The sequence below is a fragment of the Callithrix jacchus genome, chromosome 15 (genome assembly GCF_049354715.1).
Source record: "Callithrix jacchus isolate 240 chromosome 15, calJac240_pri, whole genome shotgun sequence".
NCBI classification, from domain to species: Eukaryota; Metazoa; Chordata; class Mammalia; order Primates; family Cebidae; genus Callithrix; species Callithrix jacchus.
Genome location: NC_133516.1, coordinates 83,067,271 through 83,091,342, shown reverse-complemented (window position 1 = coordinate 83,091,342; position 24,072 = coordinate 83,067,271). Strand labels below are relative to the sequence as shown.

Below are 24,072 nucleotides of genomic sequence, written 5' to 3'. Positions count from 1 at the left end.
GTTTGAGACCAGCCTGGCCAACATGTTGAGACCCTGTCTCTACTAAAGATACAAAAATGGTGGGCACCTGTAATCCCCGCTACTTTGGAGGTTGAGGCAGGACAATCACTTGAGCCTGGGAGGCAGAGGTTGCGGTGAGTCGAGATTGTGCCACTCTACTCTAGCCTGGGTGACAGAACAAGACTTCATTTCAAACAAAACAAAACAAAAATATCCAGAATCTACAAATAACTTAAGCAAATTTACAAGAAAAAAACAACCCCATTAAAAAGTGGGCAAAGGATATGAACACTTTACAAAAGAAGACATTTATGTGGCCAATAAACATGAAAAAAAGCTGATCATCACTGGTCATTAGAGAAATGCAAATCAAAACCACATTGAGATACCATCTCACACCAGTTAGAATGGTGATCATTAAAAAATCAGGAGACAATAGATACTGGAGAGGATGTGGAGAAATAGGAACATTTTTACACTGTTGGTGAGAGTGTAAATTATTTCAACCATTGTAGAAGACAGTGTGGCGATTCCTCAAGGATCTAGAACTAGAAATACCATTTGACCCAGCAATCCCATTACTGGGTACACACCCAAAGGATTATAAATCATTCTCCTATAAAGACACATGCACATGTATGTTTATTGTGGCACTGTTCACAATAGCAAAGACTTGGAACTAATACAAGTGCCAATCAATGACAGACTAGATAAAGAAAATGTGGCACTTATCTACCATGAAGTATTATGTGGCCATAAAAAAGGATGAGTTCATGTCCTTTGCAGGGACATGGATGAAGCTAGAAACCATCATTCTCAGCAAACTGACGCAAGAACAGAAAACCAAACACCGCATCTTCTCACTCATAAGTGGGTGTTGAACAATGAGAACACATGGACACAGGGAGGGGATATCACACACTGGGGCCTGTTGAGGGGTAGGGGAGCTAGGGGAGGGATAGGAGGGCGTGGGGTGATAGGGGAGGCATAGCATTAGGAGAAATACCTAATGTAGGTGATGGGGTGATGGATGCAACAAACCACCATGGCACATGTAAACCTATGTAACAAACCTGCACATTCTGCACATGTACCCCAGAACTTAAAGTATAATAATATTTTTTTTAACTATTTAAAGTACTTACTCCATTACAGGTTGAACTTCCAAATAGGTGTTTCTTTCTAACTGCTTGAAATGGGTTTTGTTTGTTTGTTTGTTTGAAATGGAGTCTCGCCCTGTATCCTAGGCTGAAGTGCAATGGTGTGATCTCAGCTCACTGCAACCTCCACCTCCTGGGTTCTAGCAATTCTCCTGCTTCAGCCTCCTGAGTAGCTGGGATTACAGTAGCGTGCCTCTACACCCAGCTAATTTTTTGTATCTTTAGTAGAGATGGGGTTTCACCATGTTGGCCAGGCTGGTCTCAAACTCCTGACCTCGTGATCTACCCTCCTCAGCCTCCCAAAGTGCTGGGATTACAGGTGTAAGCCACCACACCCAGCCCTTTTTTTTTTTTAAAGTATCTTTGGTGTATGTATTTGCTGTGCTTGTATATAAGCATTTACCATTGCCTCTGTTTTTCAAAATGGAAATATCTCTCCATTTTTGCCTTCATTTTAGTTATCTATATAATTTAACCAATTATTCTACCAACTTAAAAAAAATGTCTTTTAAGTCAAAGTGGCTATAATATTTACTCTTATTCTAGAGGCAATGCAGGTACATGTTAAAAAAGAAGATTCAGAAAAGTATAAAGATGAAAAAATTATCTGTATAATTCTATCTAGAAATAATTATTATTTTGTTTTATATATAGGCATTTTTCTATGCACAAAATACAGTTTTAAAATTTAAAAATGGAATCCTATACATACCACTTACTAGTGTCATTTTTTTCTACTTGACAATGAATCATGGACATTTTTGAATGCTCACAAGTATAGATTACATGATTACTTTGAATAGCTGCGTAAGTCCCATTATGGGTGTGCCATTTTTTAAAACAATTCTTGTATTGATATGATTATTTAAATTTCTAATTTTTCACTCTTATAAATGAAACTTCATGAACATGTTTGCATATATATCTTTGTACACCTGTCCAGTTATTTTCTAGAGTAAATTCCTAGGAATAAAAATGGATCAAAGGGTATTTTAAGGTTTTGATATATATATTCATAAATTACTTGTCAGTTAGGTGTACCTATTTGTATTTCCATCAACAGTTTATGAGAATGCCTATTTCATCACAACATAATCAATGCTAGGTACTTTCAATCTTTTAAATCTTTGCTTATATGATAAAATAGCATAAAATAATATCTTGCTGTTTTAATTTACTTTTCTTTGATTACTAGTTATCTTCATTATCTTCTTATGTGTTTGTTAGAAGTTTTGCTTTTTGTTTTGTGAATTCCCCTTTACTCATTTTTCCATGGGGTATTTAATTGCCTAATTGAAATTATAAGAGCTTTTTATATAGAAGGGCTATTTAAACTTTTTATTATATCACATATGTTACAAAACCTATTTCTTAGTTTGCCATTCACCTTTTAAATTTGTTTGTGCTATTTTGAGGCTTAGAAGTTGAAACTTAACCCTCAATTCTATTGATCATCTTTTTTTATAGTTTCTGGCTTTTCAGCCAGGCTTAAAAAGATGATATAAATATTGACTTATATTTTCTGTTAGTACTTTTATAGTCTTATTTTTACATTAATTTTTCTAAAGATCCGGAATTAATTTTTGTGCAAGAGGCAAGGTAACTTTTCCACATGTTAATAACAAAGTGACCCCACCATTAATTATTGAATCATTTATTCAGATAGAGCCTGTCTGCCTGCTTGCTTGCCTGCCTTCATTCCTTCCATCCTTCCTTTTTCTCATTCTTTCTTTCCACAGAAAGTATCTCTTCTCTTTTCTCTGATCCTGTATTTCCGGAGGGAAACAGAGATTGAGTGTCTAACTGAAACAGAGAAGAAAGAAACCAGAGAATGTAGTAATTCTGAATAGGTCCAGAAGTACTGCACAGCATTCTAGAATAGCTCTATTCTACAACCTTGCCCAGTGACACACACATAAACAGGAACTGCTGTGAGTCAACCATGGTACTTAAACCCACTCAGTTTCTTGGCAGAGGTGAGAATAACAAGGCAATTCTCTCAAGATTTGGGGGCATAATCCTGGTTATAATGGATTCATAACTTTGTACCTGTCAGCATTTAAAGGAGGAATGGACTTGACGAAGCTTCCAAGATTTACCTCTACTTGATTATGTAATATTTTAAGTGATCATAACAGGTTTCAATTTCTAAACTAATGTTTCCCTTTTAGGGCAGAACCATATACTTTTCCTCCTACTTCTACTAAGCACCTATCCATCCCTTCAAAGTCTACTGTGGGCACTCAGACTGATTATCGGGATGCTGACGTTCAAACAGATCCATACTCTCCAGAATATGTAGTATACCAGGACTCAATCCCTGAGCTCTTGACCCTGGCTACTCTTACTTGGGGTGAGTTGGTAAATCTCCTGACTATTGGCAGATGACAGTGCTGATAACCATGCATGCTTTTGAAATGGCCCATGTACAGGCAGTTGTGGTTTACAGTGTTGCTATAGAAAGTGTCTTAGTACAGTAACTTCATAGACTCATAATTTTTCTGATGCTTCTGGTCAAATAGAGATACTATCTTTTTATTGTAAGTAGTTTTCTTGTGCTCTATTTGTGAAGCTGAATATTTCAGCTTAATATTTCAGTTCTTTGCTGACTACTCACCTATGTCCTCTCATTTCTCTCTTCTAGTGAATCACATCCGTTTCATTGACCAATCATATTTCTTTACACATAAGCTTTTTTTTGAATGTATAATACTGAAGGCCGGGTGTGGTGGTTCACACCTGTAATCCCAGCCCTTTGGGAGGCTGAGGCAGGTGGATCACGAGGTCAAGAGATCGAGACCATCCTGGTCAACATGGTGAAACCCTGTCTCTACTAAAAATACAAAAAATTAGCTGGGCATGGTGGCACGTGCCTGTAATTCCAGCTACTCAGAAGGCTGAGGCAGGAGAATTGCCTGAACCCAGGAGGCGGAGGTTGCGCTGAGCCGAGATCGCGCCATTGCACTCCAGCCTGGGTAACAAGAGCGAAACTCCGGCTCAAAAAAAAAAAAAAAAAACTGAATGCACATTCCTATGTATGTAATATTATCTTAATTGGCCAAAATATCTTAATTTATCAAAGCTCCCTTATAAACTTTATTAGATAATTTGGATGATTTGATACTATCTCTGAAATACTAAATATCTTTCAGTCTCAGAAATTAGAATGTAATAAAATCTCATCTAGGCCTATATTATGTGAACCTATAAAATTAATAAGTGAGAGTACCTTTAGAAATTATTAGAAATTAGCTTATCTGGCTCAGTTGTATTAATAGTGGGAAACTGAGAACCAGAGAGGTTAATTAACTCCTCCAAGGACATAGAGATAGCTGGTACACTGTAATGATTTTTAAATGAGATTACTTCCTCCCCCACCTCCCATTGTAATGGATAGCTGTGACCAAATCTGCACCCCAGGCAAAGAAGGTGTTCATATCTGGGCTCTAGTTTTGATTCTTGTTCCCTGGCTCACTTATGAATCCAGATTACACATTCTCAACACCCATACTTTAAAGCAGAGGCTCTACTTTCAGGCTTGAAGGCAAATTAAAAATTTGCTGAAACCTTCCCTTTCTGCTCTGAAGGCATAAGAAGTACAGGAAAAAAATTAATAAACATATAGCCACACTTAAAAGCAAGAAAGAAAATATTCATAATGTAGAAATGGAGACTTTTTCCTAAAGAAAGAAGTAGCTGGGGACCTTTGGCAGTGAGCAGGAGCTGTGAATGGTGGGGAACCAGGTCCAAGGCACCTGTCTGAACTGGAGGGGCCAGCGCCTTTCTCCTGTACACAGGTGCCACTGAAGCCTGGTGCCTGCCCAATGAAGATTATAGCCAGAGGGGAGTCAGGCATTCCTACCTGTGGCCTTGGACTTTACCTCTTGGTGTGATAGGGACTTGGCAATAAACTACAGAAGGACAAGAGCTGGGCAGAGGCTCAGAAATGCTTCACTAGGCAAAAAAACCTAATCTGGTACACTGTCATAAGCAGAACTGAGGTTGAAGTGTCAATGAAAGCCTCTATGAGCCAGGCCTACTCTTGCCGTCTGTGGGGCCCAGGACTCTAAGGGAGGCCCACATACCATGCATATAGATATTTAAAAATTGTTAAGCTAATATCTGTTAAGTAAAATACTTTTTTTTCCCCACAAACATCTTTATACCAAGTTAAAAGGACAAGTTTAAATTGGAATTCTTAGACTCCTAGGATTCCATGCTGTAATGTGGCAGCAAGGCGAGAGCCCACTGCAGCCTGCCGTTTGCTTTCCCCTTCATGGCCCTGCTCTACATCTGAGGGCCCGTCATGCATGCCCGTGATTACCCCAGCTCTTCTTCCCAAACTCTCTTCACACATCCTACGAACAGCTGCCATTTGGCCCCACCTTGGGCTTAAGGGTAAACAAACAGCAGCATATAATATTCCTTCAGGAATCTGAATCTTGTGACAAGGCCCATGGAGACTTCGGAAGCAGGCTCGGAGCCATTTGTACAAGGATTTCCAGGACCTCTAAGCGTGGAGATAGCTCCAGGTGGGCATGGGGCCTTGGACTCTCACCCGGTAGTCATGAGCAGGGATCTAAAGAATGAGGTTAGGTAGGAGCCCCTCTTGCAGGTCAAGGCTGCTTACTGACCGGAGTCCTTATGAGAGAAACCTGCAGCTGATCTCCACTCAAGAACCCCAAAGTGCCCAAGGAACAGACACACCAGGAGTGACCCACAAAAAATAAAGGAAATGGAAGAATCAATTTCTGAATAAACAAAATTGAGCAATCTGAAAAGAAATTAGGAAGTGATTTTTATATTCTCACAAGAATAATGGGGAAATAGCAACACCAAAACAAGAATGGGAGTCATGAAAAATAACCACCTGGAGTCAAGGGGGAGGAAACCTCTAAAGTTTGAAATAAAATGGACTCAATATTAAAATAGACTGAGCTGAAGAGCAAATTAATGAAATGGCAGATTAAATGAACACATATTCCAGAATGCAACATATAGCGGTAGAACAAGATAAAAGAAAAGGAAGAGCTGTGGGGGCTAGGACATGAGTACAGGAAAAATGGTAGAGAAGCAATGCAAGAAAAGATAATGGCTGAGAACTCGCCAGAACTAAAGAAATATATTAGCCTTCACACTGAAAAATTTCACTGAGTACCAACCAGGATGATCCTTTAAAAATTCATACCTACTAACAAAAGTAAAAGAAAAAAGTGAAAAAAACTATTAGAAAGAGAACTCAGATTACCAACAAAGGAAAAAATAAGACTGATATTTTGTAGTATTACCTTTAAGGTTCTGTGGGAAAATGATTGCCAACCTAGAATTCTTTCACCAGCAAAACTATTATTGAGGAGCGAAGGTGAAATAAAGACATTTTCATACATAAGAAGAATATCTATCTCATAGGATACTGTAAGGATTAAGTAAATTTATTTATGTAATGTATTCATACATACAATCCAGCAATTTCATTCCTAGCTATACACCAAAAAAAAGAGCACAATATTCTACTAACAGAAATGCATAAGTGTGTTCACCAAAAGACATGTACAAGAAAACTCACAGCAGCATTATTTATAATAATTCCAAACTGAAAACAGTCCAAATGTCCATCAACCATAGAATGGATGAATAAAATATAGTTTATTCACATAATGGAATGCTATCTAATAATGAGAATGAAGTACAACTACATGTAGTTACAAGAGTGATTGTATATGTGTATATAATCGCATATATAATGCTGAGCAAAAGATAAAGAAGAGCACCTAAACTGTGATTTCATTTACATAAAACTTAAAACCAATCAAAACTAAATTAACGCATTAGGAATGAGGATGGTAGCTATCCTTGGACAGGTAGAGACTGGGAAGGGAGTTTCATGGGCATTCTAGGGTTCTGGTAATATTCTATTCCTTAATCTGGGTGCTGATTATATGGGATGTTTGATTTTGTTTATGTATGCTATACATTTATAAAAAGTTTACATAAAAATAAGGGGAAAATAACGACACAGTGAAAAAGATGACACTGTAAGTACTGAGGGGATAAGATTAAGTGCTTACGATACGCCAAGAACTGTTCCAAGCGCTTTACATTTTAAACCTATTCAGTCTTCACATGTAAAAGGAATAATAAAGTTAAAATAAATAGTTGACAAGTTAGATCTTTTAAAAGGCAAAAGAAATAGTCATTAGGGCCATAAGTAATTTTCTTTTTTCTTTGAGATGGAGTTTCTCTGCTGTTACCCAGGCTGGAGTGCAATGGCGCGATCTCGACTCAGCGCAACCTCCGCCTCCTGGATTCAGGCAATTCTCCTGCCCCAGCCTCCCAAGTAGCTGGGATTACAGGCATGCACCACCATGCCCAGCTATTTTTTTGTACTTTTAGTAGAGACGGGGTTTCACCATATTGACCAGGATGGTCTCGATCTCTTGACCTCGTGATCCACCCGCCTCGGCCTCCCAAAGTGCTGGAATTACAGGCTTGAGCCACCGCGCCTGGCCAGGGCCATAAGTAATTTTCTAATAAAGATTAATAAATGGCATAGTATTTGGATATAACTTACATTCATCCTCCCATATATGTAAACCATCTCTAGATTCCTTACAATTCCTAATGCAATGTAAATTCTGCAAAAATATTTATTATACTGTATTGTTTAGGGAATAATGACAAGAAAAAAAAGTCTGTACATGATCAGAACAGATGCAAAAATATTTTCAACCTGCAGTTGGTCAAATCTACAGATGGTAGAAGCCATGGATGTGAAGGGCCAGCTATACTAGTAGGGAAACTTACAGGCCAACCTCACGTATGAAGAAATATGCAAAAAATTCCAGATAAGATACTAGCAATCTAATCTTGCTGCATTTTTAAAAGAGTGACTTACCATAACCAAATGGAGTTAATCAGAGAAATTCAAGTTTGTTGCAATATTAGAAAGCTATTTATGTAATTTACCATTTTAATGGAAAACATAAGAAAAATGCTTCTCTGGATGCAGAAAAAAAGTATTTTATAACATGCAGTGCTCATTTATGGTATATAGTCTGAATAAACTGGGAGCAGAAGGAAACTTTAGAGACTTAAGGAGTATCTACCACAGTCTGTAATGAACAACATACTAAAGTTGAAACTTTAAAAGCTTTACTCTAAAAGAAAAAGACATTGATAATGCTCATTATCACCACTATTGAACAACATAGAGAAGATCCTAGCCCAGAGTTTATCAAGCTTGGCTATGATTCCTCCTCTCAGGAACCTTTGGGAGTACGGGTAGCATTTTTCTATGTAATAATGATTAGAAAGTGCTTCTGGCATTTAGCTCATGGGACAGGGTGTAGCGGATAGTCTGGTGTGGACACTCAACATCCTGTACTGCATGGGGAATTTTCATACAACAAATAGTTATCTGCCCAATATGGCAATAGCACCCTGGTTGAGGAACACTGAGTCAGTGCAGCAAGATAAGAGAAAAATGGAGGCATGGCGTTTAGAAAGAAGCAGCAAAACTATCCTTATTTGCATACATGTGCTCACTTAGAAAATCAAATTATCAGAACTAAAAAGGGTTCAACAAGAAATCAACATAGATCAGTTGCTTTCCTATATGAGAGCAATATCCAACTAAAAATATTGTTGAGGCTAGGTGCAGTGGCTCACACCTGTAACCCTCGCACTTTGGGAGGCCAAAGCAGGAGGATTGATTGAGGCCAGGAGTTTGAGATCAGCTTGGACAACATAGTGAGACCCCCATCTCTACAAAAGAAAAATTAGCTGAGTGTGGTGGTACTCACCTGTGGTCCTAGCTACTCAGGAGCCTGAAGCAGGAGGATTGCTGGAGCCCAAGGGTTCAATGTTATAATGTCAAGTGAACTGTGATCATGCCACTGTACTTCTACTTGGGCAACAGAGTGAGACCCTCTCAGAGCAGGAGTGGGAGCGGGAGGGGGAGGCAGAGGGGAGGCAGAGGAAGAGGAAGGGGAGGAGGAGGAAGAGGAAAGAAAAAGGAAAGAAAAGAAAAATTATTTACCTGAGGTTGGGAGTTTGAGACCAGCCTGGCCAACATGGTGAAACCCCATCTCTACTAAAAATACAAAGAAATTAGCTGGACGTGGTGTGTATGTCCCAGCTACTCATGGGGCTGGAGTGCAATGTTGTAATCATAGCTCACTGCAGCTTCAAACCTTATGGCTTAAGTGATCCTCTTACCCTGCCCTCCCAAGTAACTAAGGCCACAGGCCCACACCACCATGCCAGCCTAATTTTTAAAATAATATATATTTTTTGTGGAGGTGGGGTTTCACTATGTTGCCCAGGCTGGTCTCCAATTCTTGGATTTAGAAATCCTCCCGTATTCCTCCAGAAGTGCTGGGATTACAGGTGAGCCACCACACTTGGCTGAAAAAAATTACATACACGATAGCAATGAATAACAAGGTGCCTAGGAAATCACTTAATAAAACGTGCAAGGGATTTATGGTGAAAATCATAAATTATTCTTTAGGCATGTACAAAAAGATTTGATGAAAAGAGAGACAGAACATGTTTATCAATGGGAAAACTCATGCTTGAATAGATAAGACTTCTCTCCTGAGTAATTTATACCTTCAAGTATTTCTAATCCAGATACCCACTCTCAATATAACTATGCCTGGGTAAATTAGCACTTTTCATCTTCCCTTCCCAGAAATCACACAAAAGCAAGAACAGGAATACTCCCACAAACTCCATTTTCAGTAAAACTAAAAATATATATAATTCATGAACTACTAAATATTTGTAAGGACTGCAAAAAGGAGCTGAGATTGGGCAGATGCAATGTGGGAGGAAGTGAAGCATGCACCATGGGAGAGGAACCATCAGGGGATCTCAAAGCAGCAAAAATATACTTCTGAGGGTAAATTAAGCAATATCCAGAATTAAAAATGATCATATTTTATGATGTAGCTGCTAGACTTTAGCATTTCTACTTCTAAGAATCCTAGAGAAACTCACATATGGTACAATGAGACCAGTACAAGGATGTTTGTTGCAACATGATGTACAATCAAAAAATTAAAAGCAATCTAAATGTCATTTGAGAAGATAGCTTAAATTGTAATAAAGCCTGACAGTGGAATAAGGAAACTAGATCTGTATATATCAGTACAGCGAGGCTTCCAAAACAAAATGGAGTAAAAAAAGCAAGTTGCAGAATGAGTAGCTACAGTACAGTATTGTGTATGTAAATTTTAACTAAACATCAGTACTGTGTTCTATATAATTCATTTTCAGTTCTATTTGTTTTTACTAGAGAGGAAGTATAGTATAGTGCACAAAAATGCAAGGTTCACACTGCCACGTGCACCTTCTGATTTACACCTGCAGCCTTGTGCAAGTTACTTAGCCTTGTAGCCCTTCAGTCTCTTCATTTGTAAAACAGACATAATTGTATTTATGTGATAGGGATTTGTTCAGGATTAAATGGATTAGAAAAGTGCTTGGCATAATAAAAGATTAAGTAATGTTAGGTTTTATTATTATTATAATTCATAGATATAAATTTGTATATAAAATGTTAAGATTGAATGAAAAACCACAATTTATTTTTCTGTTTGCTTTGGAAAATGGGAGAAGGGAATGGGGCTTGATGTGGTAGTTAAAAGGAACATCGGCTTTATTTATAATGTTTTAATTTCTTTGATTACAAAATGTAAAGTATATATGACAAAATGTGTATTGTTGTTAAGTCTGCATATATATGGTATGATTTTCATAGTTATTTTTTAAATTACTAAAGAAAATACCACACAAGACCCACAAAATAATGTGTAGATACATATATATGGTATTTTGTATACAGTTTTATTTACTTCTTTATATATCTATAAAAGTAAAAAGATGAACTGGTAGTATTACTCCTCACTAAATGGGTCATTGTGACTGCCTCTGGGAAGGTGATCCGAATGAGGAAGCAGAGTACAGAATTTTAGCCTTCTCTATAATGCCCTAATTTTGAAAACAAGAGGCAGTGTAATTATATATTACTTATTTGCTTTTTAAAAGCATACACATTACGAAAGATCTGAAATAAGACAAAAATCTTAGGCATGGCCTCCTGTATGTGGTAGAAAATATGACTTGTTATTTATGTCCTTGGATTTTTATATACAATTATGTGTTTGAATGAAAATAAAATGAAAGTTGGCTTACTGTGATTTGGTGATCAAACAGGAAAATTGTTCCAGCCTCCCTTTCCTTTAGTTGCTTTTACAAGGCCGCATTTAGAGGTGCTAGATACCTAAATGTGCTGGCATCCTCCAAACTTGGTCCAGGGAGGCATACGTAGGTTTAGGTCTCGGCCAAGGTCTCGGAGCTGGTCAGGAGACATATCTAGTGGCGCTACCCTCCTGCCTGACCTACAGGTACTGTGTCTTTGAATGCTTAAAGTTGGAGGTGAGAGATAGCCCTAAACTGTACATTCACTGTGGGGGACAAAACCCAAAGATGGCAAATTCTCAGCTAGTGATTAGTGTCTTCATTTTCTATTATTTTTTAGAAAAATAATAGAAAAGTATCTGGCCAAGTGGCTCATGGCTGTAATTCCAACACTTTGAGAGGCTAAGGTGGGAGGATTGCTTGAACCCAGGAGTTTAAGGCCAGCTTGGGCAACATGATGAAACCTTGTCTCTACAAAAAATAGAAATAAATTAGCCAAGTGTGGTGGCACATGCCAGCAGTCCCAACTACTTGGGAGGCTGAGGTAGAGGATCATTTGTGCCTGGCAGGTCAAGGCCACAGTGAACTCCAGCCTGGGTAACAGAGTGAGACCTTGACTCAAATATATATATTCACGTTTATCCAACAAATTCCCTACTCCATATTTTTCCCATCTCAGGACTTTGAAATTTCCTTGTATTTCAGAATGTAAATTTGTTTATTACAGAGCGTTCCAAGGTGTGATTATTCAGCAGTCACTTAATGTTCTTCAAATACATTCCAGCATCTTACATGCAACTAAAATGTCTTTTGGCTCAATTACTAACAAGAGGCAGTGGGGCACAGGTAACACAAGCTGTGAGGCACATCTAGAGGGTGTTCCCTAATGTCATGTTATCTTGTCATAACTGACAGGGAGTAAATTACATACTAGGGGGTGCGTGGGTTACCCACTTGTTCCTAAGCTGTGCTGCTTCATTCTGCAGGTCGGGGTCTCCCAGCAGGACAAGCTGAGGTGGAGATGATAGAAAGAGCCCGTGAGAAGCGTGCTTGGGAAGCCACCCTTCCCCCTCTGAGTGACGCCTTCCAGTATGAGAAGAGGAGGAAGATGATGAATGAAATGGAGAGGAAGGAGTGGGCCTTCAGAGAGCAGGAGATTGAAAAGTAGGTTCTCTATCACCTAGACAACTGTTCCTGCACTGGTGGGAGTAATATTAATGCTTTATATCTGCAAAGCATTCCCCCAAATGTATGGGTTGAAAAGCATCCTCAACCTGTAGAGATAGGAAATTGGGCTTCCAGTTCTTTCAGGAGCAGTCACATGCTTCTGATGTGGTCCAGAAGCTCTCTATAATTTTCTCTCCAATAACATAAAAATGTAGAATGCCCTCTCTGTGTGTGAAGAAGCTCAGCATGGGACCCAGGTTTGAACAACTCCTGAAGGGCATCTCTGATTCTTCTCCTCCCTTTGCTCTTCAGTATCTATTTTAACTGTCACAGAATCCCACTAATTTCTGCAAAGCACCTTTCAAACTGTCCTTTCATCTTCATTCCCATTGCCACTATCCCAGTGCCTGGGCTTTCTTCATAGTCCTCCAAACAGCCTTGGCACTAGTCCTATCTCTTACCTCCCTGCTCCTGACAATGGATTCACAGTCAGGATGCCTTGCATTCTGGCTAGAGCTAAAGGGAGCATTTCCTATTTAAAAGACAAATTATGGAATAATTCCATTAAGAGTTGAGTTTCTATAACAATATACACAAATAACAATATGCTGAGGTAATTGTGGTTGGGTTTTCAATCATTTCAACTGATATATTTCCAGTAATGGAGTTGTTGCTGATATGTGGAAATGGTAAGAGATGATGAGAACCAAAATTTAAAACTCTCTAGCAAGAGCAAAGGAAGTGCGTTTGCTGAGGTTGTCCTTTGTGCCAGGCTGTGCTGATGCATTTTATTGCTCAGAGAAATGCTGCCAAAGACCCTTACACACAAGAGAGGGACCCAAAGTGTTAGAGACTCAGCTTGGTGCTAAATGTGGAATATGTTAATTTTTTTGCCACACCTTCAGATTAAGTCTGAATCTAGGCTTTGTGGTGTTTTGATAAAAGCTTGCAATTTAATTTAAAAAATAGTGTTTGGGGCAAAGTAGGTGTCAAATACCCAATCCTATTGGCAGAAATTTAAATTTATTATTATATTTTGGAAAGATATGTGTCTTTTCAAAAGGCATTAAAACTAGAAAAATGTCCAGAGGGCCAGAGTGAAGACGTCACCTGAGAAAGTGAGTACATTTGTTAAACTGAGGACAATTTTCATACATGTATTTTGAGTCCCTTCTACATGCTAGGCTCTGTGCTGTGAATTAAGAAAATAGGGATGCATAGGAAACTGCTCTTCCTGACAGAGGTCCTTATGGTCTACTGGGGCAGGAGGGCAGGGAAGGTGGGCAAAGATGCGACAAGATCTTAGATCAACCCCTCTCAGGTGTGCCTATCAGGTGATGTGCTATTCTGTACACGAAGTGCTCGGGGAATCTAGGTGAGAGAACAGTTAGTTCTATTTAAGGTGGGTGATTTGAGAAAGAAAACTGCTGAGAGGAAGTATCTTCTGAGCTGAGTTTTGAGGGGTGCCTAAGAAGCCATCAGGCAGATAGTAATATCAGACAATAATATCAGAAGCTATCAGGTAGAACAATGCCTGAGGGGTGTTGGTCTGAGATCTTTGGCACCATTTCCCTGCCCATCTCCCTGCCCCTTTCTGCCCCATTGAACTCTAAGGAGCTCTGTCAATAATATCAGATTGATGATGATGATGTGTTGATGATGATGATTAGTGGACTATAAGGAGCTCTGTCAATATCAAATGATGAGTGAACTATAAGCTCTGTCAATAATATGATGATGATCATGATGATTGGTGGACTAAAAGTAGTTCTGCCAGTGATATCAGATGAAGAAGAAGACATCTATAGAGCGTGGAACATTTATAGAGGGCTTACTATGTGCCAGATGATGTTCTAAGCATACAGTTCTCGAAGTGTGGTCCACAGACTAGCAGCATCAACATTACCTTGGAACTTGGTAGAAATGCAGATGACCAGGCCCCATCCCAGGACCTGTGAATCAGGGATTGTCAGCAATCTGTGTCAGAAACTGCCCTCTGGATTGTGCTGCTGCACTCTTAAATTTGAGACTACTGTTCGAGCACTGTATATGCATTAACTCACCTAATGCTCACAACAACCTCATGAAGAGGGTACTATTATTATCTCCACTTTGTCATTGAAGAGATTAAGGTCAGTGGTGACATGGAAAATTGAACCTAGCATTTCTAACTCTAGAGAGAAAGGTGGCTGGGGGTGTGTGTCTTAGTTTTTAAGCCTAGTTCTCCATACTCATTTGTCACTACACTCTCGCCCCTCAAGCGTATTCAATCTGAGAAACGCTGCCAGTGTGACATCTTGCTCTCCCTCCAGTCCCTGCTGAGGCCCTGCTTTTCCCTTGTCAATCTGGCACATCTTAATCCTGAGTTGACAGCTCTTCTAAGGAAGGCTTTTCCCATCTTCTCCCTCTTTTCTCCCTGCCCTATTCTTTCTTCTCCCACAAAGACTTTTCACTCTTCTAGCTGGTATGCATCTCCTCGTGCTGGAAGTGTCGGTTCACATGTCCATTCACCACAACAGTGCTTCTTGAGAGAAGGCATTTTATCTTGTACATCATTGTTCCTGCCTGGCATGTGGTGGGCACTTAATACATATTTGGCAAATGAGTAAGTGAATAAATTCAGGTATGAATTTCTAAGTAGGAGTAAAATGTATATTCAAATCTCTGTTTTAGGAAGGAAAACCTGGACAGCTGGGTACAAAAAAAGATTGGAAGGAGGAGAGACTAGCAGCAAGGAGTCCACGTTAGGAATGAGATGACCAAAACATGAGCTAGGGAATACAAGAAGTATTTCTGAGGAGTGATCCTTAGCAGAGTGAAGAGGTATAAGAGGGGCAGACATCCGGGGGAACAAGTGAGTAGGGTTTTTTTTTTTTTAATTGTCAAGGGACAGTTGGAGATTCAAATAGATGGAAATTCTGGTTCAGAAATATCTAAGCTGAGCTAGGTGCAGTGGTTCATGCCGGTAATCCCAGCACTTTGGGAAGCCAAGGTGGGATCACTTGAGGCCAGGAGTTTGAGACAAGCCTGGCCAATGTGGTGAAACTCCATCTACACTAAAAATACAAAAGTTAACCAGGCATGGTGGCAGGCACCTGTGGTCCCAGCTACTTGGGAGGCTGACACACGAAAATCGCTTGAACCCAGGAGGTGGAGGCTGCAGTGACCTGAGATCAGGCCACTGTACTCCAGCCTGGGCAACAGAGCAAGACTGTCTCGAAAGAAAGAGAGAAAGAGAGAGAGGAAGGGAGGAAGGAAGGAAGGAATGAGGGAAGGAGGGATGGAAGGAAAGGAAGGGGAGGGAGGAGGGAGAAAAAGAAGGAAGAAAGGAAAGAAGGGAGGGAGGGAGAGAAAAAGAAAGAAAGATCTAAGCTGGAGGTACAGATTGCAAAGTCATCTGCATTGCGTTCTTGGATGCAGATGAGCAAGGTAGCCCAAGGAGAACAAGTCAAAGATAAGGGGAAAGGAAACAAAAATTTGTTGAGTACCTATTATATGCCAGGCACTGCATTTGCACCTCACTCCTTAGGATAGCATGCCAGAACCGCATTTCCTCCTCACTCTCCCTATTATGTAACCTTCCAGGAATACCACTCGACCTGGCACTGTGCACAAACCTCTTGCTGTTCCTTTAGGCCCATCTGTCTAGAGAGCCCTTCTTTTACCCCATCTGCCTGGCATACTCTTCTTCATCCTTGAGAACTACACCCATGTATATTTCTATTATATAGTGAGTCTCTATTGAGTTGTCTCCCCCACGCCCCCACTTCATCTGTCATGCTTTTGCTGGAGTGGTCTTTTGACAATACATGAACATGATACCAGCCCACAGAGAAGAGCCTGTCTGTGGCAGCCATTTCCTTGCCCTCTGAGATGCCATATGGTTCTTTATGTTTTGTAATTTACTTGAAGACTGCAGGAGATTCGCCTGGAAGTTCTAAAAGAGCTGTTGAGGATGCGTGACAAGAATCAGAATGAAGTGAATATGAAGCACTTGAATGCCCGGTGGTCTAAACTGCAGGAGGCAAAAGAGGCAAAAATGGCAAAAATTCAGCGCACACATATATCAAGTAATGGTGTAGTATGAACAACGAAGTCAGTGGAAAAGTGGGCTTTGCTTTGGATCTTTGACCAAACCTGACTTAACTATGTTATAATTCTGTTTTGGTCCTGGGAATCACATAGGTAAGGGCTGAGAGATGAGTTATTTCTTAAAGGTACAAGAGTGGAGGAAAATCCCTCACTAAGCAAATCAAGTGACGGTGTCCTAACAGGTAGTCAAGTTATTGAGATAATGGAAGTGTGTGTGTCTGTATGTGTGTGTGGTGGGATAGGTGTTGGGTTTCCCATATTCATGGTCCACCACCCTGGATAAAGAGCCCTGTTTCTTACCCTTTCTTCATGATTGCTCTTAAAGGAGACATTTCAGACACATCCCTTTTTCTAATTACCCCTCTACAAGAAATTTTAATACCACAGATATATGTGTTTATGAACTATATGTGTATCTGTACTTCATACATGGAAAGAGGAAGTATATAATTTATTATTTTTATTAAGAATGACTGAATTAAAGATTCAAGTTAAATTTCTGCTTTAAAAATTTAAGGTCAAGAGAGGTAGCTTATGCCTGTAATCCCAGCACTTTGGGAGGCTGAAGTGAGAGGATTGCTTAAATTAGCTAGAAATTCAAATCCAGCCTGAGCAACATAGTGAGACCCTATCTCTACAAATTTTTTTTTCAGCATAGCCAGATGTAGTACACATCTGTAGTTGTAGCTACTTGGAGGCTGAGGTGGGAGGATGGCTTGAGTACAGGAGCTCAAGGCTACAATGAGATACGATCGCATCACTACACTCCAGCCTGGGTGACAGAGACCTTGTTTTGAAATAAATAAATAAATAGTTTCAATTACATGTGCAGACTATTTATGTACTCATTCACAATGTAATCACATTTTAAAAAATCATTCAAAACTTATTTTTTCCAACAAAAATAAAACAATCACAAAAATGAATTATTGCTTAAAATTATGTTTAGTGAACTTAATTTTTAAATTATTTTTAGATGGAGTCTCGCTCTGTCGCCAGGCTGGAGTACAGTGGTGTAATCTCGGCTCACTGCAAACTCCGCCTCCTGGGTTCAAGCGATTCTTCACCTCAGCCTCCCGAGTAGCCGGGACCACAGACGTGTGCCACGACGCCCGGCTAATTTTTGTATTTTCAGTAGAGACAGGGTTTCACCATGTTGGCCAGGATAGTCTCGATCTCTTGACCTCGTGATCTGCCCACCTCAGCCTCCCAAAGTGCTGGGATTACAGGCGTGAGACACCGTTCTCAGCCGAACTTAAATTTTAACTTTTTCTTGATGTGAGAAAAGAGCATTTAACTGCTAGGTATTTATTTAGATATGCTCAATATTTTTTTCAGTACTTGGAATAACTCATGATAGATCTGACTAATTTTTATAGGTGAATAATAAAATTGAAATCATTTTTACTTAATTGTAAAACCAAAGTCACACCCAGAAGTGCTGAGGATCAAACATCCCCAAGCAACATCCCCAAGACAGCAGTGGTACACAGGCCCCTCTTGCAGCGTGACATCATGATCTTGTGATAAGATTTATACCCCATTGAAAGTCCACAGTGTAAAGCCGCCAAAAGGGCTTGTGTCTGTGATGGGATTTGAAAGAAAAAGAGCATGAGCGGTAGGGAGCATCACTCTTTAGGTGAGTATACTCCTGTTGTGCACAGTCAAGCCTTTTCTCTCTGACTGCCAAACAATTCGGAAAGCTATAAGCTGGGACATTCTCTGGTTTATTTTGGTGTCAACCAAGATGAACCTGTAGTCTTTGCTTTTGATTATTGTAGGGGAGAATAATTCCCTAGTTCTCCACTGAACATGTATTTTCCAGATGCTCTGAGTTTTACTCATTTAACAAACTTTTACTGAATACCTCTTCTTGGCCTGGAGCTTGAAATGCAGTTATAAAAGATTTCTGAGGAGTACCGATTGAGGACACTAGCTGATTCTGCTTCTGTCACTCCTGCCTGTCTCATGACAATCTGGGCCACACAGATGGCAGACCTCTGTTTTTAGTGTTACATTCTGGCTGTCATGAGTCATCATGAAATTCATTCATTTCAATAGCTTCTCTGAATAACACTAGAATCGGTTTACTCTTCTGCGTTTGTATAATTTAGAACAATATTTTGGAGATATCATGAAGGTATGTTTTATTTCAGCAATCAGAAAACTTGTAGGAAAGGGAAAGAATATAGAAGGGAAGCTGGAGAGAAGAAATATCATCAAGGACTATTCTGATTATGCATCACAGGTCTATGGACCTCTGTCTCGTCTTGGGTGTTTCCCAGACAACAACTCAGAGGACTTTGTAGTAAAAAACTACTATCTCAACACCTATGAAGGTAAGCAACTTATATAATTGGAAATCCAATATAAGAAGGTTATCTCAGAAATATGATCAAATATATAAAATGTAGAAATTTAGATTAAAAGCTAAGCAAAAAATACTTGCAATAAATATTGATGAACAGGTTTAACATCATTAATGTGAGTTTATACAAACAAAAACTACTAAGACACAAATAAACAAATGAATATGCTACAGAACAGTTCAGCAAGAAGTAAATTCAATTAGCTACTAAATGTTAAAAAATGTTTAATGTCACTAATAAAGTTATTTAACAATGAAATAGAGAAAACTTTATATTAGGTTTATGAAGCAAACAAGAAATACCTTTAATGAAGTCAACCCTTTACAAAGAAATGTCAAAAAATAGTGGGCAAGAGGAATAAATTCATGGAAAGGGGTATACCACTTATGAAATTCAAAAGAGGCTTACTTAGTTATCTAATTTCACTTGACAAGTTGAAGTATCGCATGGCCAAGATCATGAGTTGCTGGTTACACTGCTGAACTTGTAGCTGTGGCTGGCCATCTCCAGAGCAGAATGTAATAAATTGGTGAACATCTACTTTAGAACAGTGGACCACATATCATAGAATCATTAGTTTTTTTGTTGATTATTATTGTGGAATTCCTACTTTTTCATAGGGTGATATTTTCATTTTAGAATGCATTTCTCATTGTACAGTCTAAGTCACTGAGAACATGAGTTAATTATACGGAAATATGCTATCACATTTCTAGGACACTTCATTCTGTTACATGAGATACACCCTCTCAACAATTCTAATGAAACTGCCTAGCAAACAGCTACAAAACTTAACAATATACTCTAAAAATAATAAATGTAAGCATTGGATACTAAAAACATGTACTTCCTTCCCATAGGATTAGTCGAACTTGAATCATGTCTCCCAGATTTTGTGACACAACCCCGAATCAGAGCTCCAAAACCTAAAATCATTACCACCAAAGCCGGTTTTCTGAAGAGAGCAGCAAGGTTGGACAATGAGTTGGCAGAGATTCATAAGGTATAATCATTATCTGGAGACAATGACTTCCAGTGTGGCTTTTGCAGATAAATGCTACACTTCAAAAATTGCAGCAGTGTCCAGTGGATCAAACAGCTACATTCTCTGCTCTGCACTTTCTGAGGTTGCCCCTGCTGTGCTGAACCTATGTGTATTTCCCCTCATTTCACACTACAAGAACCTTCTTGGAGATTATTTTCCCCATTTGCAGACATCATATTACTTTCTGAAAGTGTTTTCAATTTGGATCTCTGTATAAAATTTGACACTATACTAAGGTACGGCAAGCTTCTAGTATTCAGAATTATGATTGGTGTTAATAGTTGTAATAGGCCCGATTTTCTCCCGTTTGTGTTCATGTGATTAGGACATATGAAGAAACAGAGTCACGTTCAAATCCTTTCTCATCAGGTTAAAACTCTAAAGGAAAATGTGTGATGGTCTTCCCCAAGACCCACAGCACGTCATCTATCAGCTGGCGTTTACCTTTTGCTGGACTATAGGTGTACAGAATCTATGGTTTATGATGGTGGTCCTCAATCTGCCCTGTGCATCAGAATCTTCTAGAGGACTTGTTAAAACACATGCAGCTGGACCTCATCCCTAGTTTCTTGATTCAGTGGGTCTGAAGTGGGGCTGGAGCATTTGTGTTTTTTATGTTTCCCAGTGATGCTGCTGTTGCTAGTCCAGGAACCACACCTTAAGGCCCACTGGTTTATGATACACTTTCATCACTGGTCCACACATGTTTGTTTTAGTCGTTTATAAAAATTGATGGGAACCCATCCTCAAAACAGGTCCTTGACAGTAATTTACATATATATCGAGGTGGTTCTCTCCTGCCTCATCCCCACGCCCCCATCCCCTTTTACCCATCCTAACTGCTATATTCATCATTCTCTTAACTTTCTATTAAGATTTTTTATAGATTCTTTTTATTAGGTTATAGAAGTTCGCTTCTATTCTTAATTTACTAAAGCAGTTAATCATGTGTTTATGTTGAATTTTGTCAAATGTTTATATCAACTGCATAATTTTTATACATGTTATTTTTAAAATTATTTTAGTAACATTTGTAATTGCTTACAAATATTAATCTATCTTTGCATACCTGAGATGAACCTGCCTTGGTTAAAACATACAGCTTATTTTTAATATCTTGTTGGATTTGGTTTACTCATATGTTGATTAGGCTTTTGCTTCTATATTCATGAGTGAAATGGCCGTCTTGTTTTTCTTTCTCGGTTTGACTATATATAGGGTTGGTGTTATAATTATACAGGTCTCCTGAAATGAACTGGAGAATATTCCTTCCTTTTTCTTTTTTGAGAAGAGTTTAAATAGGATTGGGATGATCTGTTCCTTCAATTTGGTAGAATATGCATATGGAATTATCTGGGACTAATGTTTTCTTCATAGGAAAAATTTTAACCACTACCTCAATTTCTTCAAAACTTACAGAACACTTCTGCATTATGTTTTGTAAATTACATTTTCTTTATACATTACATTGCTCCTAGCTTTTCGATTTTTTTTGCACATAATTGTTGATGGCATTTTTTAAATAATCTTTTTAATGTTTGTTTTGTCTTATTCATTATTCCTGTCTACTTTTTTCATTTACAGCAGTGTTTATTTATGCCTGAACTCTTTTTCTGAATCAATTTTACTGAAGTCTTGCTTAGCTTCTTAGTATTTGTGTTTCCAAACAATGAACTTTCGATTTTGTTGATTTTCTGTATAATGTATGTTTTTTCAATCACATTAGTTTCTACTCCTATATTTATGATATATTTCTTTCTACTTTCTTTAGGTTTGTTTCACAGGTCTTTTTTTTTTATTGCATTTTAGATTTTGGGGTACATGTGAAGAACATGCAAGATTCTTGCTTAGGTACACACATGGCAGTGTGATCTCCTGCCTTCCTCCTCTTCACCTATATGTGGCATTTCTCCCCATGCTATCTCTCCCCAACTCCCCACTGCCTGCTGTCCCTCTCCTATTTCCCCCCAACAGACCCCAGTGTATGATGCTCCCCTCCCTGTGTCCATGTATTCTCACTGTTCAACACCTACCTGTGAGTGAGAACATGTGGTGTTTGATTTTCTGTTCTTGTGTCAGTTTGCTGAGAATGATGGTTTCCAGGTTCATCCATGTCCCTACAAAGGACACGAACTCATCGTTTTTGATGGCTGCATAATATTCCATGGTGTATATGTGCCACATTTTCCCTGTCCAGTCTATCACTGATGGGCATTTGGGTTGATTCCAGGTCTTTGCTATTGTAAACAGTGCTACAATGAACATTGGTGTGCATGTGTCCTTAGAGTAGAACGATTTATAATCCTTTGGATATATACCCAGTAATGGGATTGCTGGGTCAAATGGAATTTCTATTTCCAGGTCTTTGAGGAATCGCCACACTGTCTTCCACAATGGTTGAACTAATTTACACTCCCACCAACAGTGTAAAAGTGTTCCTATTTCTCCACATCCTCTCCAGCATCTGTTGTCTCCCGATTTTTTAATGATCGCCATTTTAACTGGCGTGAGATGGTATCTCAATGTAGTTTTGATTTGCATTTCTCTAATGACTAGTGATGATGAGCATTTTTTCATATGTTTGTTGGCCTCATGTGTGTCTTCTTTTGTAAAGTGTCTGTTCATATCCTTTGCCCACTTTTGAATGGACTCGTTTGTTTGTTTTCTTGTAAATCTGTTTTAGTTCTTTGTAGATTCTGGATATCAGCCCTTTGTCAGATGGGTAGACTGCAAAAATTTTTTCCCATTCTGTTGGTTGCCGATTCACTCTAATGACTGTTTCTTTTGCCATGCAGAAGCTGTGGAGTTTGATTAGGTCCCATTTGTCTATTTTGGCTTTTGTTGCCAATGCTTTTGGTGTTTTAGTCATGAAGTCCTTGCCTATGCCTATGTCCTGAAGGGTTTTGCCTAGGTTTTCTTTTAGGGCTTTTATGGTGTTAGGTCTTATGTTTAAGTCTGTAATCCATCTGGAGTTAATTTTAGTGTAAGGTGTCAGGAAGGGGTCCAGTTTCTGCTTTCTGCACATGGCTAGCCAGTTTTCCCAACACCATTTATTAAACAGGAACTCCTTTCCCTGTTGCTTGCTTTTGTCAGGTTTGTCAAAGATCAGATGGTTGTAGATGTGTGGTGTTACCTCCGAGGCCTCTGTTCTGTTCCATTGGTCTAGATCTCTGTTTTGGTACCAGTACCATGCTGTTTTGATTACTGTAGCCTTATAGTATACTTTGAAGTCCTGTAGTGTGATGCCTCCCGCTTTGTTCTTTTTGCTTAGAATTGACTGGGCTATGTGGGCTCTCTTTTGGTTTCATATGAAGTTTAAGGTGGGTTTTTCCAGTTCTGTGAAGAAGGTCATTGGTAGCTTGATGGAGATAGCACTGAATCTGTAAATTACTTTGGGCAGTGTGGCCATTTTCACGATATTAATTCTTCCTAACCAGGAACATGGAATGTTTCTCCATCTGTTTGTGTCCTCTCTTATTTCGTTGAGCAGTGGTTTGTAGTTCTCCTTGAAGAGGTCCTTTACCTTCCTTGTTATTTGTATTCCTAGGTATTTTATTCTCTTTGTAGCAATTGTGAATGGCAGTTCATTCTTGATTTGGCTCTCTTTAAGTCTGTTATTGGTGTATAGGAATGCTTGTGATTTTTGCACATGGATTTTGTATCCTGAGACTTTGCTGAAGTTGCTTATCAGTTTCAGGAGATTTTTTGCTGGGACGATGGGGTCTTCCAGATATACAATCATGTCGTCTACAAATAGAGACAATTTGACTTCCTCTTTTCCTATTTGAATACCCTTTATTTCTTTTTCTTTTTTTTTTTTTTTTTTTTGCCTGATTGCTCTGGCTAGAACTTCCAGTACTATATTGAATAGGAGTGGTGAGAGAGTCTAGTGCCAGATTTCAAAGAGAATGCTCTCAGTTTTTGCCCATTCAGTATGATATTGGCTGTTGGTTTGTTGTAAATAGCTTTTATTATTTTGAGATACATTCCATCAATACCTAGTTTATTGAGGGTTTTTAGCATAAAGGGCTGT

The 24,072-nt window shown here is 38.9% G+C and overlaps 1 protein-coding gene across 17 annotated transcripts in view; it reads left to right on the top strand.

Annotated features, from left to right (window-relative positions):
- Positions 1-24,072, top strand: part of CFAP91 (cilia and flagella associated protein 91) — a 72,851-nt gene that overhangs the window by 9,609 nt on the left and 39,170 nt on the right. For all 17 annotated transcript variants that reach the window (XR_004734223.3, XR_013527605.1, XR_004734215.3 and 14 more), the window contains 5 exons: positions 3,332-3,513; positions 12,353-12,530; positions 16,446-16,603; positions 18,782-18,964; positions 19,855-19,997. Coding sequence is in view for 6 of the 17 variants with exons in the window: in XM_078352067.1 (XP_078208193.1) it covers positions 3,332-3,513; positions 12,353-12,530; positions 16,446-16,603; positions 18,782-18,964; positions 19,855-19,997 (844 nt within the window). In the remaining 11 variants the exon portion in view is untranslated. The remainder of the gene's footprint in view (positions 1-3,331; positions 3,514-12,352; positions 12,531-16,445; positions 16,604-18,781; positions 18,965-19,854; positions 19,998-24,072) is intronic.